The following is a 13233-nucleotide window of genomic DNA, read 5'->3' as shown; positions in this document are numbered from 1 at the left end:
ACACAGCCATCATGACTATTAGCCTTACATCTCCATAAACTTGTCCCAAACTCAGATAGCTTATCCAGAAGAATTCCATTTCAGAGGTCAAGAACCAACAGGATGTAACAAGTTAGGCTAAAAATACTTTCCATTCACGCTTTTCCAGGTTGCCAACTTTATTACAAAACTAAGACTCGTAGCTATAAATAAAAAGTTGGTCATTTACATAGTTTGCTTTGCACCTTTTCTTTCCTTACTCTCCTTTTTGAGAATTTATAGGATCAACATCTTGGCACGCAGCCTTGCCATCCTAAGAACTAGAAGCTCTTTCTGAGTGAAAACTCATATTCTAAAAGAGCCTGCTCATCACATGAGCACACTATAATGCCTGCAGGCTGCGTTAGCCATTTCATAACTGATTCATTAGTTTACTTATGATTGGTGTGTGAGATCAACACGATCCTTGTAAAGGACAGTGTATGAAGGGACTTTCAGCATTTAGCAGTTGTCTCGACTGGATTTCAAAGTGCAGCTTGATCTGGATTTTGTTCCTAGCTCAGCACTGATTTTTACATTTCCCATTCTGGGGTTTATCCACACACACCTTTTCTCTGCTCTTTCCAGGCACAGTCTGCATTTTATAGCTTCATGTCTGAGCATCCCCACTTTTTTTTTTTTTTCTCCAGAGCCCTCCCCACAAAAGCCCAAATTAACGTTTGTTTCAATTCATCTTTAAATAGTGTGTTTTCATGGGGGAAGATCCAGAGCAAAGAAAAAGGTTGCTTGGACACGGAGCTTTAAAGTGTGGCTGGAAAGAGCAGGACAAAAGATAAGCGTGGATAAATTCTCTCTCAGAAGCTTAGTTTCCTAGAAGAGAAATTCTAGAGTAGAAGTGTTTTGTCCTGTTTCTGACTGGTAAAAAATAACTTTCAGTTAATCTGAAGAAATGATCATGGTATTCTGAATTATGAAGTACTTCCAGTAAACACTTGTCATTATCAAGTCAAACAGCATTTATAGGTGGAAAAATACACTTTGCTTATTGTTATAATACTATTTTTCAGAAGAGACAGACAGTTATACACGTCAGGGGAAGGAAGGATTGATAAATCTAACAGCACTTTAAAAAAAAAGCAATCAAAGAATTATAGAGTTGGAAGGGACCCTGAGAGTCAACTAGTTGAACCCCCTGCAATGCAGGAATCTTTGGTAATGCATGACTATTTTTGGAATAGAGGAGAAAGTGTTGGAAGCAGCTAACATCGCATAACGCTAAGTTTCCAAAGTCTTGATGTTAATCCCTCTTGTCCCATCAATCCCCCTGATGAGCCACGTGTGGTCACTCAGACTCTCCTGCAAGGATATTGGTGGGCTGTAGTAATTGAAATTGATCCAATTCAGTTGGACCAGATGGTACTTTGTATGCCTCCTCAGTATGGTGTCGAATTGCATGCAAATCCTGAGTGTCAAAGTGGCTTCTAAAAGTATCACCTCGGGCTTCCTTGCATGGCAATATTTTATGCTAAGCATAGTTGGCTCCAAACCCAAAGTTGGACCTATTGCTAGATTGGAAGAGGGAGGAGTGTGTGAACTTAATAAAGTTAATAAGCACTTTCAATCTAACTTTGGTTAGAAGATGAGACAGTCTTGCATATTAATTGGACCTCAGACAACTCTAAGATGAGCTGTTGTTCTCCCTTCCTAAAAATGAAATTCAGTTGAGAACTATATTTAAATGTGTGGACTCCTCTTCTGCTATTTCATAATTTGCATCCTAAACACACTTAGTAGGGAGTAAGCTCCACTGATCACAGTGGGACATGCATCTTGCATATAGCATGGTAGGCTTCTCAAATGTTAAACTGTTGGGTGAACTTTAATCCAGTTTGTGCTAGGGTATATATGACATATCAGAATGGCCAGTATTGTGAAACAGCGGCAACATCTGCTGCCTACCTTAATTGAAATTCTTTTGCGCTAAGAGATCTACATTTTTTCCTCTACTATAAATTTTAAAATGATTCTAGTTCTGCGATTTATTAATGAGCCATTGTTTCCAACTTGGCTTGAATCTAATTCACTTTCATATGTAATGGATGATGTTACTTTAATATTTGCATGGGTTCCGTTAGCTCCTGCTGAAAGAGAAGTTATCCTCATTGTGGTGCAGTGAAAGCATCCATTATTGTTCCTGTAAACTACTCAAGCCGTGGGGCATGTCTTACGCTCGGTGATGGGCCCATTGATGGCACTCGATAACTGTTAGGAAACATTTGAAGTGAAATAAATATGAATTAGTGATTCATAGTTTGCCTTGCACTCTGCATCAAACATGGGTGTTGCCTCTGTCAGAGAATGATGCCTGACTTCTCTTGCCATGTAACTCACCTGCATCAAGATTAAGAAATCCCTTTTTTTATTGAATAAGCTTGGAAACAAGATAAATGTCCTTTTGCTTTTTGTGTGGGAAGTATTGGATATCTGTTTTCACAATGAGCCTTTTAAAAATCTCTCCTCGGTGCAACCAGGAGGAATGTGTTTATATCCTGAATATAAAAGCAATACAGTGGTGAAATATTCCTCCTTAATTTTGGTCAGAATGAACAAAAGTGTCTGTGTTTATTCCTGCCTAATGCATCACAAATCTGCTGACATGCTAACCTTGGAGTCTTGGTTGGCGTTAATCAGGCCTGTGCACCGGCAGGAAAGATGTACCTAATGCACTCCATCAGTGCAGTTTGCATATGGAAGTTCTCACAGGGGAGCTGCCCTGTGCCAGCTGAGGGTTACCTGCCCACTGCAGTTATTGTATGTAATTATCGAACCAATCTGTTCAGCCCAGCAGGGTTTAGATGGTAATCATGAAGCAACACTTTGGAAAGATGTAATGCACTCTCCCCTTCTCTCATCAGCTATGTGAGGTTGCAACCACTTCAGCAGCTATTTCAGTAAAGCTACACGTTTGTCAAACTTACCCCCCAAAAGCAGGCTGAACTTTCGCAGTTATTTTTATGCTTATGGGTGAAGATGTGTTTGTGTGTCTGGCAAAACGTACTGGCTTGTCGACATTCATTGCAAAAAAAGGGGGGGGGAGAGGAGGTGATGGGAAAAGAGAGACACCCGATTTATTTTAAAGTATTTTGCATGCTCTGTTGTTTTTAGAATATGTCTAACCTGATGTATCTTTGGTTGAGAACCAGGTCTTCCCATAGGGTGATGTGGCAAGGGGGTGGGGAGAGATAAAGGAGAGACATTTTTTCAGGCTCAGTTCCCATGATGAGGAAGGAGGGAATCTGTCTCTTTCTGATCCGTGTCACTTGAACATGTTCCCCACACGACTAAGTTCTCTTTCTGCACTAATTTGCATTTAAAAAGAAAAAAAAGAAATCCTTAAAAATATTAAATGTATGCATTTTCTCTCAAAACGTGTTCTTAACACATACTTTGAATTAGCCAAGAACTTTGTCGTGCCATTTGGACAAATGTGAAATCAGGTGCATAGCAAAGTTCCAATGCACATACTGTATTGGTCCGAGAGGTGCAGATCTGCTCATTTTGTATAGCAGTTTGCAAAAATCAGAGTTCTTGTGCATTCCTAGCTGATGCTGTCCACATATTGTAAAAATTGTGACGCTTTCCCCCTGTGATCTCAAAGACAAGAAACTTTAAAATAAACATTTGAGCTCAGTTACTCGGGAATCCCACAAAGTTCATTTTCTAGTCTGTGGCTGGCGGAATACCCTTGTGTCTGAATGCAATCCAAATGCATTTAAATGATACAGCATTTGATGTATTATACCTCATGATTGCAACTACAACCTTGTTCTCCAACAGACTATGGGTTTGCAAAGGAACCTCATTTAAAAACAACAGCAAACTTTCAAAATGAGGGAATGAAAACCATGGTGTGTTAATTATGACAAAATACTATTCCTCCTATAGGCTTTTGATCTGGTTACTCACACAAGGGCAAAGATGGAGAAACATGCCAAACAGTTTACTACAGTGCACCATCATTTTGTGATTTAACTTGTCTGCATGCACTTTTCTGCTTTGTATAAAGTGTGGCTTTGTTTCTTGTTTTGTTCGGGGATAGACGAAAAGAAAAGCAGCTGCTGCATCAGGGCCAGCCTCTACTGATGAAGACAACGTCGAAACAGCTGTAGAAGATGCGAAAAACATCAAAAGAAGAAGACGTGCTACCTCTAGTAAGTACCCCATTGGTATTTGTCATAGATCTTTCATTTTGCTGAAAATAAAAAAGCATTAAGTTTTGCAATTAATGTCACTCTTTTATACTGGGCAACCTGGGGAATGTAAGGTTGTCAGTTGTCTATCTGCAGCAAACGCGAAATATGCTTTTGGCCCAACATATAAAACGGATGGTTGTGGTTGGTTGTAGTCCCCCGCCCCTTTCCCCACCTTTTATTTTCCTCTCTGTTCTCATTTTCATCCTCCCCTATCTTGTCCAATTCACTGTCAGGAAGTGCTCGCTCCTCAGGACCAATTCATCACAGCAGGTTACAGCCAGAGGCTAGCAGCAGCCGCCGCCGCCGCCGCCGTATTCAACAGTGAGTGGAGCTACTTTAAGAAAAGGGAGTTATCCAGATAGACTGAAAAAGAACCTTGGTGCTGCTTTGGCATAATTGGTAGCTTACGACCCAGGCTATATGCAGCAGCAGAACATTTGAAAGCAAGACTTACCAGCCCTGTCAACCAAGATCTTTTTAGCAGGAAATGCCAGAGGTTAGATGTTGGAGCCCACACACCTTCCACCACTGAGCCTATCCCTAAGAGACAGGCATCGGTGCAGGTGATACTATTTCCAAGTGAAGATGCATGGTGTATGCATAACTCAATGGACTCGACTTCCACTCAGTCTGTTACTCTTTTTTTTTTAAAGTGATATTTATTAAAATTTTAAAGGTTACATAAAGAAAAAGTAAAAATACCACATTAAACAAAAACAAAACAACACATCACAATATAAAAAAACAGAAATAAAACTGATTAAACAAAAACAAAAACGCAAAGAAAAATATATCAGATCTCCTCATTACTAATCTTTCATTAGCTTATTTCCTTGACCACCTCACACCTCCCTTTTTTGTATTCTAGGTCAATTATCCATTTCAGCAAATCCTTTCCCTCTTTTAAAATTTTTGTCCTGTAAATTGTCTTAATATAATGTAACTTTACTTTTCCTCCTTTCACCAATTAACAGTCAGTTATTCCCAAATCCTTTATATCATTCCTGCTAAAATCATATAATATTATTCCAACATCCTTCTAACAGTTATTAATTTTACAATGTTTCTGTAAATAGTCTTTAAATTTCCTCCAATCTTCCTCCACCGACCCTTCTCCCTGGTCTCGGATTCTGCCAGTCATTTCCGCCAGTTCCATGTAGTCCATCACCTTCATCTGCCATTCTTCCCGGGTGGGTAAATCTTGTGTCTTCCAGTACTTTGCAATAAGTATTCTTGCTGCTGTTGTAGCATACATAAAGAAAGTTCTGTCCTTCTTTGGCACCAATTGGCCGACCATGCCCAGGAGAAAGGCCTCTGGTTTCTTCAGAAAGGTATATTTAAATACCTTTTTCATTTCATTATAGATCATCTCCCAGAAGGTCTTAATCCTTGGGCACGTCCACCAAAGGTGAAAGAATGTACTTTCGGTCTCTTTACATTTCCAACATTTATTATCGGGCAGATGATAGATTTTTGCAAGCTTGACTGGTGTCATGTACCACCTGTATATCATTTTCATTATATTCTCTCTTAAGGCTTTACATGCCGTGAATTTCATACCTGTGGTCCATAACTGTTCCCAGTCAGCCATCATCATATTATGTCCAACGTCTTGTGCCCATTTAATCATAACAGATTTCACCGTTTCATCCTGAGTATTCCATTTCAACAGCAAGTTATACATTCTTGACAAATTCTTAATTTTAGGATCTAACAGTTCTATTTCCAATTTTATTTTTCCACCTGGAAGCCATTTTTTTTGTCCAAATTATATGCCTCCATTATCTGGTAATAGTGAAGCCAATCTCGCACTCTATTTTTTAATTTTTCAAAGCTCTGCAATTTTAGTCTGTCTCCCTCTTGTTCCAAAATTTCCCAATATTTCGGCCATTTGGCCTCCATATTGAGCTTTTTCTGAGCCTTCGCTTCCATTGGGGTTTTATTTTCAAGCAAGTCCTTATATCTTATCCAAACATTAAACAGTGCTTTCCTGACAATATGGTTTTTAAACGCTTTATGTGCTTTGACCTTATCATACCACAAATATGCATGCCACCCAAAAACATTGTTAAAACCTTCTAAATCCAACACATCAGTGTTCTCAAGAAGCATCCATTCTCTCAGCCAGCAAAATGCGGCTGATTCATAATAAAGTTTTAAGTCCGGCAGGGCAAATCCACCTCTTTCTTTAGCATCAGTTAATATCTTAAATGTTATTCGAGGCTTCTTGCCCTGCCAGACAAATCTAGAAATATCTCTCTGCCACTTCTTGAAACGCTCCATTTTATCCAAAATTTGCAATGTTTGAAACAAAAACAACATCCTTGGCAAAACATTCATCTTTATCGCAGCAATTCGGCCTAGCAATGATAGCTTCAGGTTTGACCATATTTCTAAATCCTTTTTCACTTCCATCCAACATTTTTCATAGTTATCCTTAAATAAGTTCACATTCTTAGCAGTCATATTAACCCCTAGGTATTTCACTTTCTTAACCAGTGTTAATCCTGTCTCCTTCTGAAACCTCTCTCTCTCAGTCTCTGTTAGATTTTTCTCTAAAACCTTAGCTTTCATCTTATTCAACTTAAAACCCGCTACCTGGCCAAATTCTTGAATTAGTTCCAGTACTCTTTTAGTACTGGATTCTGGCTCCTGTAATGTCAATACCAAATCATCAGCAAATGCTTTCAGTTTGTACTGTTTGGCTTCAACTTGTATACCTTTAACTGTTTGGTCGCTTCTAATCATATTTAAAAGCACCTCCAGGACCGATATAAAAAGCAATGGAGAGATTCGGCAATCTTGTCGTGTTCCTTTCTCTATCTTAAATTCTTCCGTCACTACATTGTTCACAATTAATTTAGCCTTTTGTTCTGAATAAATTGCACCTATACCATTTTCGAACCCTTGACCGACCCCCATCCCCTGTAAATTTTTCTTCATAAAACTCCAAGAAATATTGTCAAAGGCTTTCTCCACGTCCACAAATATCAAAACTGCTTTAGTGTTGATATTCACTTGTAACATTTCTAAAATGTTAATTATGTTCCTCGTATTGTCAGACAAATGTTTGTTACTCTTATCCAGCCTGGTATCGCCTGCTCTGGGACGGATGAAATCCATTGCTTGGTTTTTGTGTGTGTTTGGTTTTTTTAAAAAATGTTTGAAACTTTTTTATTATTATTTTGAGCTTTTATTAACACGTGGAAACGTGTTAAGAGGAAAACCCAGCTTTAAAATGAATCTGTCACCTTCTGTTAAACATGAAACTGTTATAATTAAGTTGTTGATTGTTTAGCTTAATTTGGGGAGCAGGGGGGGGTCAGAGAAGTGGATTTTTTAAAAAAAGCTTTCAAAAACTTTCTGCTTGGTTATTTGTGGGGTGGCGGAGGTACTTCAGAGGAATGGAATTCCTCAATCTCCATATAAACTAACCCAGACTCTGTAATGATCGTCTGAGGTCCTTTCTCGTGTGCCTCCTCCATGAGAGGTCCAGAAGGTGGCAACATGAGAACGGGCCTTTTCTGCAATGGATCCCTGTCGGTGGAATAATAATAATAATAATAATAATAATAATAATAATAATAATAATAATAAATTATATTATTTATAGCCTGCCCATCTGGCAGGGTTTCCTCAGCCACTCTGGGCGGCTCCCAACAGAATATTAAAAACACAATGAAACATCAGACATTAAAAACTTCCCTAAACAGGGCTGCCTTCAGATGCCTTCTAAAAGTCAGGTAGTTGTTTATTTCCTTGACATCTGATGGGAGGGCGCCATCAAGTGTGTGAAGTGAAGTTGCTTAGGGTGTGAAACATAGGCAAGGGAAGGATTTGGCATTCCTCTCCACCCTGCTCCTGCTGTGCTTTAAACAGCCACCCCACTTGTCCTGCTTTATGGGAAATCAGTGTGAAGAGTGTGTGGCTTCAGCATTTTCCACCTTTGCAATTAAGCGGTGTATAAATAAATCCATTAATAACAATGTCTTGGCCTTGAAGCTCCGCAAGCAGAGTGAAAGATTCATGAGCTTGTGCCTCTGGACCCCGCAAGACGTAAGCGAGAAGGAAGAGAATTAATGAGGAAAAAGGAGAAACAGAGAGGTGACATGCAGAAAGAAGAATATGTATGCTCTGGGGTAGAGAGAGAATTAACAGAGAGGGGTTTAGAGAGGTTCTTTAGCAGTGTAGAAGGTAGAGACAGTACAAGGTATAGGTTGCAGAGAAAAGGGGTTTAACGCAGAGAAAACCCTTGTGAAAGAAAAATGCTTTTGCATGGTTATTGTAGTGCAGGGGTCTGCAACCCGCGGCTCCGGAGCCGCATGTGGCTCTTTTACACCTTTGCCGCGGCTCCGGGGCAGATACTAGCGAGGGGAGGAGGCGCATTGTGCGCCCCGACACTCCCCACTGTGGCGGGCGCTGTACTGGCTGTGACGTCGCATGGGGACGGTGCGTGCGTTAGTCACGCACCGTCCCGACGTTACCTTCCCGCCCGGCCGCCCGCTACATTGTAAGGGGCATGTACTCTGGTCACTGCATTGAAAGGGGTCATGTACGCTGGTCACTGTTTTGAAGGGGAATGAAGAACACACACCAAAAAAAGGTAACTTGTTAATTTAACGTTTATTTCTATGAGGAGGAGTAATTCTGAGGGGTCAAACAAAGAAATAATTAAAAAAAGTGACAAAAAAGTTATTTTTATAATGACGAGTTTTGCAGCTCCCAGTTTTTTTTTCTTCGGAAACGGGTCCAAGTGGCTCTTTTTGTCTTAAAGTTTGCAGACCCCTGGTGTAGTGATATGGCCCTCTTGAGCTGGTAAATGTAAAGATGTCTCTCAAAGTGACTGACGTGCTCCTTTTACTACTTTGGAGTGGTGGTAATGGGGCAGGGGAGAGGGGAATTTAGATGGGGAGGGAATTTCCAAGTATGTCTTCCACTAGATAACCCTTGTCCACACGATGTACAGTACTTGAAACTATGTGAAACTTGCTTCTCTACATAATGGATGCAGCCTGTTTGTTAGCATATACTGCTCATCCATACATGCAGTGGCTTGTATCCAGTTTGCCCAGCACTGACGTCTTAACTTGCAAGTGTTCCATTTTTATGCCCCTGAGCGCATGTTCTTTCAGCGCCATTCCGCTTTTCAAGCCTTAATTGGGCCCTCAGTGTCCAGGGCCTCTAATCCATTATGAGCCTTCTTCAGTCAGAGACCCCACACACTATCTGGTCTGTTTTTTCCTGTTAAGCTGTTGGCTAATCTCTCAGTGTAGGATTTCCCAGCTATGTGATGTATATTTTCCATGGTGTTTCTCCAGCAGTACAACTTTGCACAGCTGCAGTTTATTTATTTTCTGTTCCCAGTAACAAACCAATCATGTGGTGTTGAGAATTGGTCTTGGTACCCCATCTCCTGTTTTAAATTTCTTGAAATATGGCTGGCATTTCTCCCATGTATCTTTTTCAGATGTCTGAGGTTGCAGTGGGAATTTCAACATAAAAGTGTGTGGTGCTCCTTCTCAGGTCCAGCTATCCTTATTTCAGGATGCTGTGTCCCATTTCGCTTTCCCCTCAATTTCCATTCCCTCCCTCCCAAGAGCCAGTTGGCATTCCTTGTCTACCAAGCAAAGTCAGTCATCACTGGGCTCCTGCATTTGAGATCTCCCAGATTATTATTATTTTTTGTACTTCTGAACACCTTGGAGTTACTCCAAGCCTGCCGATGTCTCGTTAATTTTGTGTGGATGGTGTCCTTTTGGCAACATGAGGATCCAACATCAGGATAAGGAGTTTGCTGTTAATATATGTGAGCGCTTGGCCTTCAATTGAGGTGGAGGCAATTGTTAGTGGGAAGTACATGATTTTGACTTTTCATAGTGCATGTTTTATGTGTCAATTATCATCATCATTATTATTATTATTATTATTATTATTATTATTATTAATAATATAGTGGTACCTCCGGGTATGAACTAAATCTGTTCTGGACGTCCGTTCGTAACCGGAAACTGTTCTTAACCTGAGGCACGCTTTCAGCAATGGGGCATCCTGCTGTGTGCGCTCCTCTGGCGCACAATTTCCACTTGCATCCTGGGCAAAGGTTGCAACCAGGAGCAGCTACTTCCAGGTTAGCGGAGCTCATAACCCGACACATGTGCAACCAGAAGCATTTGCTAACAGAGGTACCACTGTACAGTGGTACCTCAGGTTAAGTACTTAATTCGTTCCGGAGGTCCGTTCTTAAGCTGAAACTGTTCTTAACCTGAAGCACTACTTTAGCTAATGGGGCCTCCTGCTGCTGCCGCACCGCCGGAGCCCGATTTCTATTCTTATCCTGAAGCAAAGTTCTTAACCTGAAGCACTATTTCTGGGTTAGTGGAGCTCATAACCCGACACATGTGCAACCAGAAGCATTCGCAACCAGAGGTACCACTGTAGTTTTATTATTTATACCTCACCCATCTAGCTCGGTTTCCCCAGCCACTCTGGGTGGCTTACAGCACATATAAAATAGCTGAGATTATAGAATTGTAGAGTTGGAAGAGATTCCAAGGGTCATCTAGTCCAACCCCCTGCAATGCAGGAATCTCAGCTAAAGCATCCATGACAGATGGCCATTCAACCTTTGCTTAAAAACCTCCAAGGAAGGAGAGTCCACAACTTTCTGAGGGAGACCATTCCAGATCTTACTAGATACTAGAGATGTTTGCCTACTACTCCCTAGTTAAAGCTGCATGAGTGCTTGTATGCTTCTTTTATCTTTTATTTATTTTTTATTTTTTTACTGAGAAACATTAGTTGTTTCTGGACCTTGCCTTCTGTGTCCTCCTTAGAAATATAAAATCTCCCCAATTCATGTCCCTTTGTTTAACTTTCACTGTTGGATGTGAAGCTGATTTGCTCATTTTCGAGCAAGTTTGGATATGAGGGTGATAGGAGTAGCAGAAGGGAGAACTGACTGCACTCTACTTAACTGGCACATGGATCTCATTTGCAGTCATATTTGTGCCCTGAAAAGTCTTGGAATACACAGATCAGATCTGACAGCAGGCAAGGTGAGAGATCTCTGTGTTTTCAAAGTGATTTAGACAATGAAATATCAGCGAGAACAACCAATGCAAGAATCACCTATGCTCCTTCTTTACCTGCTAAGGCACCACTGTCCAAAACAGCCCTTGCTTTACCCCAAATGTATTTCCCGCACTGGAGCATCAATTTTTCACAGAGAGGGACTTACACGCTTGCAAATATATATTGAGGATTCATTGTCGTCAGCCAAACACCTCTTTACTCCCTGCCCTACCTGCAACTCAGATTTCTAAACAGCCGTGGAGTATTTTTATTGATCTCTGAAGACATAAGACGAGCGGCTGGGAGGGAAGGGGTGCTGCAACAACAGCAAATAAAGAACTCGGTGTGTGAACACCTATGTATACAGCTGCAGGTCCCCGGCTGTGGATCTGCTGTGAGACCATTCTACATGCAATTACAGTGTTATTACCAATATTACAGTACAGGAGCATACATGGAAAGTATTTATTTTAGAGGTGGGGTTCATGAAAAGATAGGGGGCTAACCTGAGGCACCTCCCTCCTCACTTGAAGCTGGAATTTATTTCTTTTCCACCTTTTTATCCTTCCCCTCCCTAATCCCCGGGCCTTGGCAGATCCTGTGGATGCTTGGGGAAATGCTCTTGGTGTCAGGACTGTAGGAAGTGAACGCTCCCCAAGCATCGCTGCTAACCACTGGACTGAGGAATAGAGGAAAGGACCCGTTGTGTGCCTAAGAGCTGCCTTCACATAGTCCTCTCCTTTGGCAGTGTAGACACACAGGGATCACTATCCAGGAATCTTAACAGGGGCCAGATGAAATCGCATAGAGGACTAGGTACTGCCCATAGGCTGCCTTTTCAGACTAATTAGTTTGTATAGCTCGAAATACTATAAACTACTTCTACGATTTTTACTGCTATAAATTAATTTTGTGGGGTTCAAGAGTGTCCTAAAGCTGATGTGAGCAGGTTGCGTTTCCTTTCCTTTCTTTTCTTTTTTTTATGTCTGGTCTAAATCAGTAGCAAATTCACATGGATTTTCCTTTGTTAATATAAAACGTTCTGATTATATCCTGACCACTTTACCGTAGTCGTTATTTCTAACCTCTAAATTGTTTTTGTTTTTAACAACTGTAGAGGCAGGAGCCACGAAACCCAAGGCACTGAAGACCGCTCCCAAAGCCAAGAAAACCTTGACCCCCAGGAAGAGGACCCAGAAATAGGAAAGTCTAAATGATGAGTGCTTGCTGCTTTTTACTGGTTACTGTTCTTTTTCCAGTAATCATGAGCTTTCCCCTTTTTCTGTATGTGTTTAGCCTATAGGCAGTCACAATGCGGCACTGCATTATGTAGCTGAAACTGGAAAAGGGGTATTTTAAGTTTTTTATGTACAGTTTTAATACTAGTACAGAAGTTTTCAAAAATCTTGAATGGCTGTTTTTGCACCTGCTCATTTAACTGTTTAGTTTATGTCAAACTTGAATAAAAATAAAGTCCCAATTCTGGTCTCTTTTTAAATGAAACCTGAGGTTGAAGTGGAAGTGTGTTCGGGTGCAAGCTGCGTTGGAATCCAGGTGCTGTACATGCAAGATAAATGTGCTTCCGACTGGGGTGCAATTGCAATTGCTAGCTCAAGAAAAGACTGGCAATATGCATTTACTCAGGATAACTTATGTGCTGCTGTTCACAGAAAACAAGAACAAAAATACAGAGGTCAAAACTGCAACCCGTAAAACAAACAGAAGCACCAACTAGTACCTCCCACGCACGGTAAAAAACCAAAACAAACTAAAAAAAATAATTGGAAGAACTGATAAATTTATTTTTGGAGGAGTTATTGTTTGGCTTGTTATGTTTTGTGTTTTTATACTGTAAAGTGCCCCATGTTCCTCTGATGAAGGGTGGTATAACAACAACAACAACAATGTCCCACTAAGGCCCCATCTGCAC

At 40.7% G+C, this 13233-nt stretch overlaps 1 protein-coding gene and 1 long non-coding RNA gene across 6 annotated transcripts in view; one reads left to right on the top strand and one right to left on the bottom strand.

Annotated features, from left to right (window-relative positions):
* Positions 1-12414, bottom strand: part of LOC309345609 — a 248536-nt gene extending 236122 nt beyond the window's left edge. Inside the window, exon 1 of the long non-coding RNA XR_014158324.1 lies at positions 10495-12414. This is a non-coding gene — a long non-coding RNA (uncharacterized lncRNA). The remainder of the gene's footprint in view (positions 1-10494) is intronic.
* VRK1 (VRK serine/threonine kinase 1) overlaps positions 1-12783 on the top strand; it is a 42260-nt gene extending 29477 nt beyond the window's left edge. For 4 of the 5 annotated variants that reach the window (XM_081863555.1, XM_081863554.1, XM_081863553.1 and 1 more), the window contains exons 12-14: positions 4079-4190; positions 4466-4553; positions 12421-12783. In XM_081863555.1, the coding sequence (XP_081719681.1) occupies positions 4079-4190; positions 4466-4553; positions 12421-12520 (300 nt within the window). In that variant the 3' untranslated portion in view covers positions 12521-12783. The remainder of the gene's footprint in view (positions 1-4078; positions 4191-4465; positions 4554-12420) is intronic. The other variant, XM_081863556.1, reaches the window with a different exon arrangement.
* The last annotated feature ends 450 nt before the right edge of the window (positions 12784-13233 follow it).

The sequence above is a fragment of the Podarcis erhardii genome (assembly GCF_964252035.2).
Source record: "Podarcis erhardii genome assembly, chromosome: 1".
NCBI classification, from domain to species: Eukaryota; Metazoa; Chordata; class Lepidosauria; order Squamata; family Lacertidae; genus Podarcis; species Podarcis erhardii.
The sequence above is the reverse complement of the archived record's forward strand: the minus strand, read 5'-3'. Positions and strand labels throughout refer to the sequence as shown.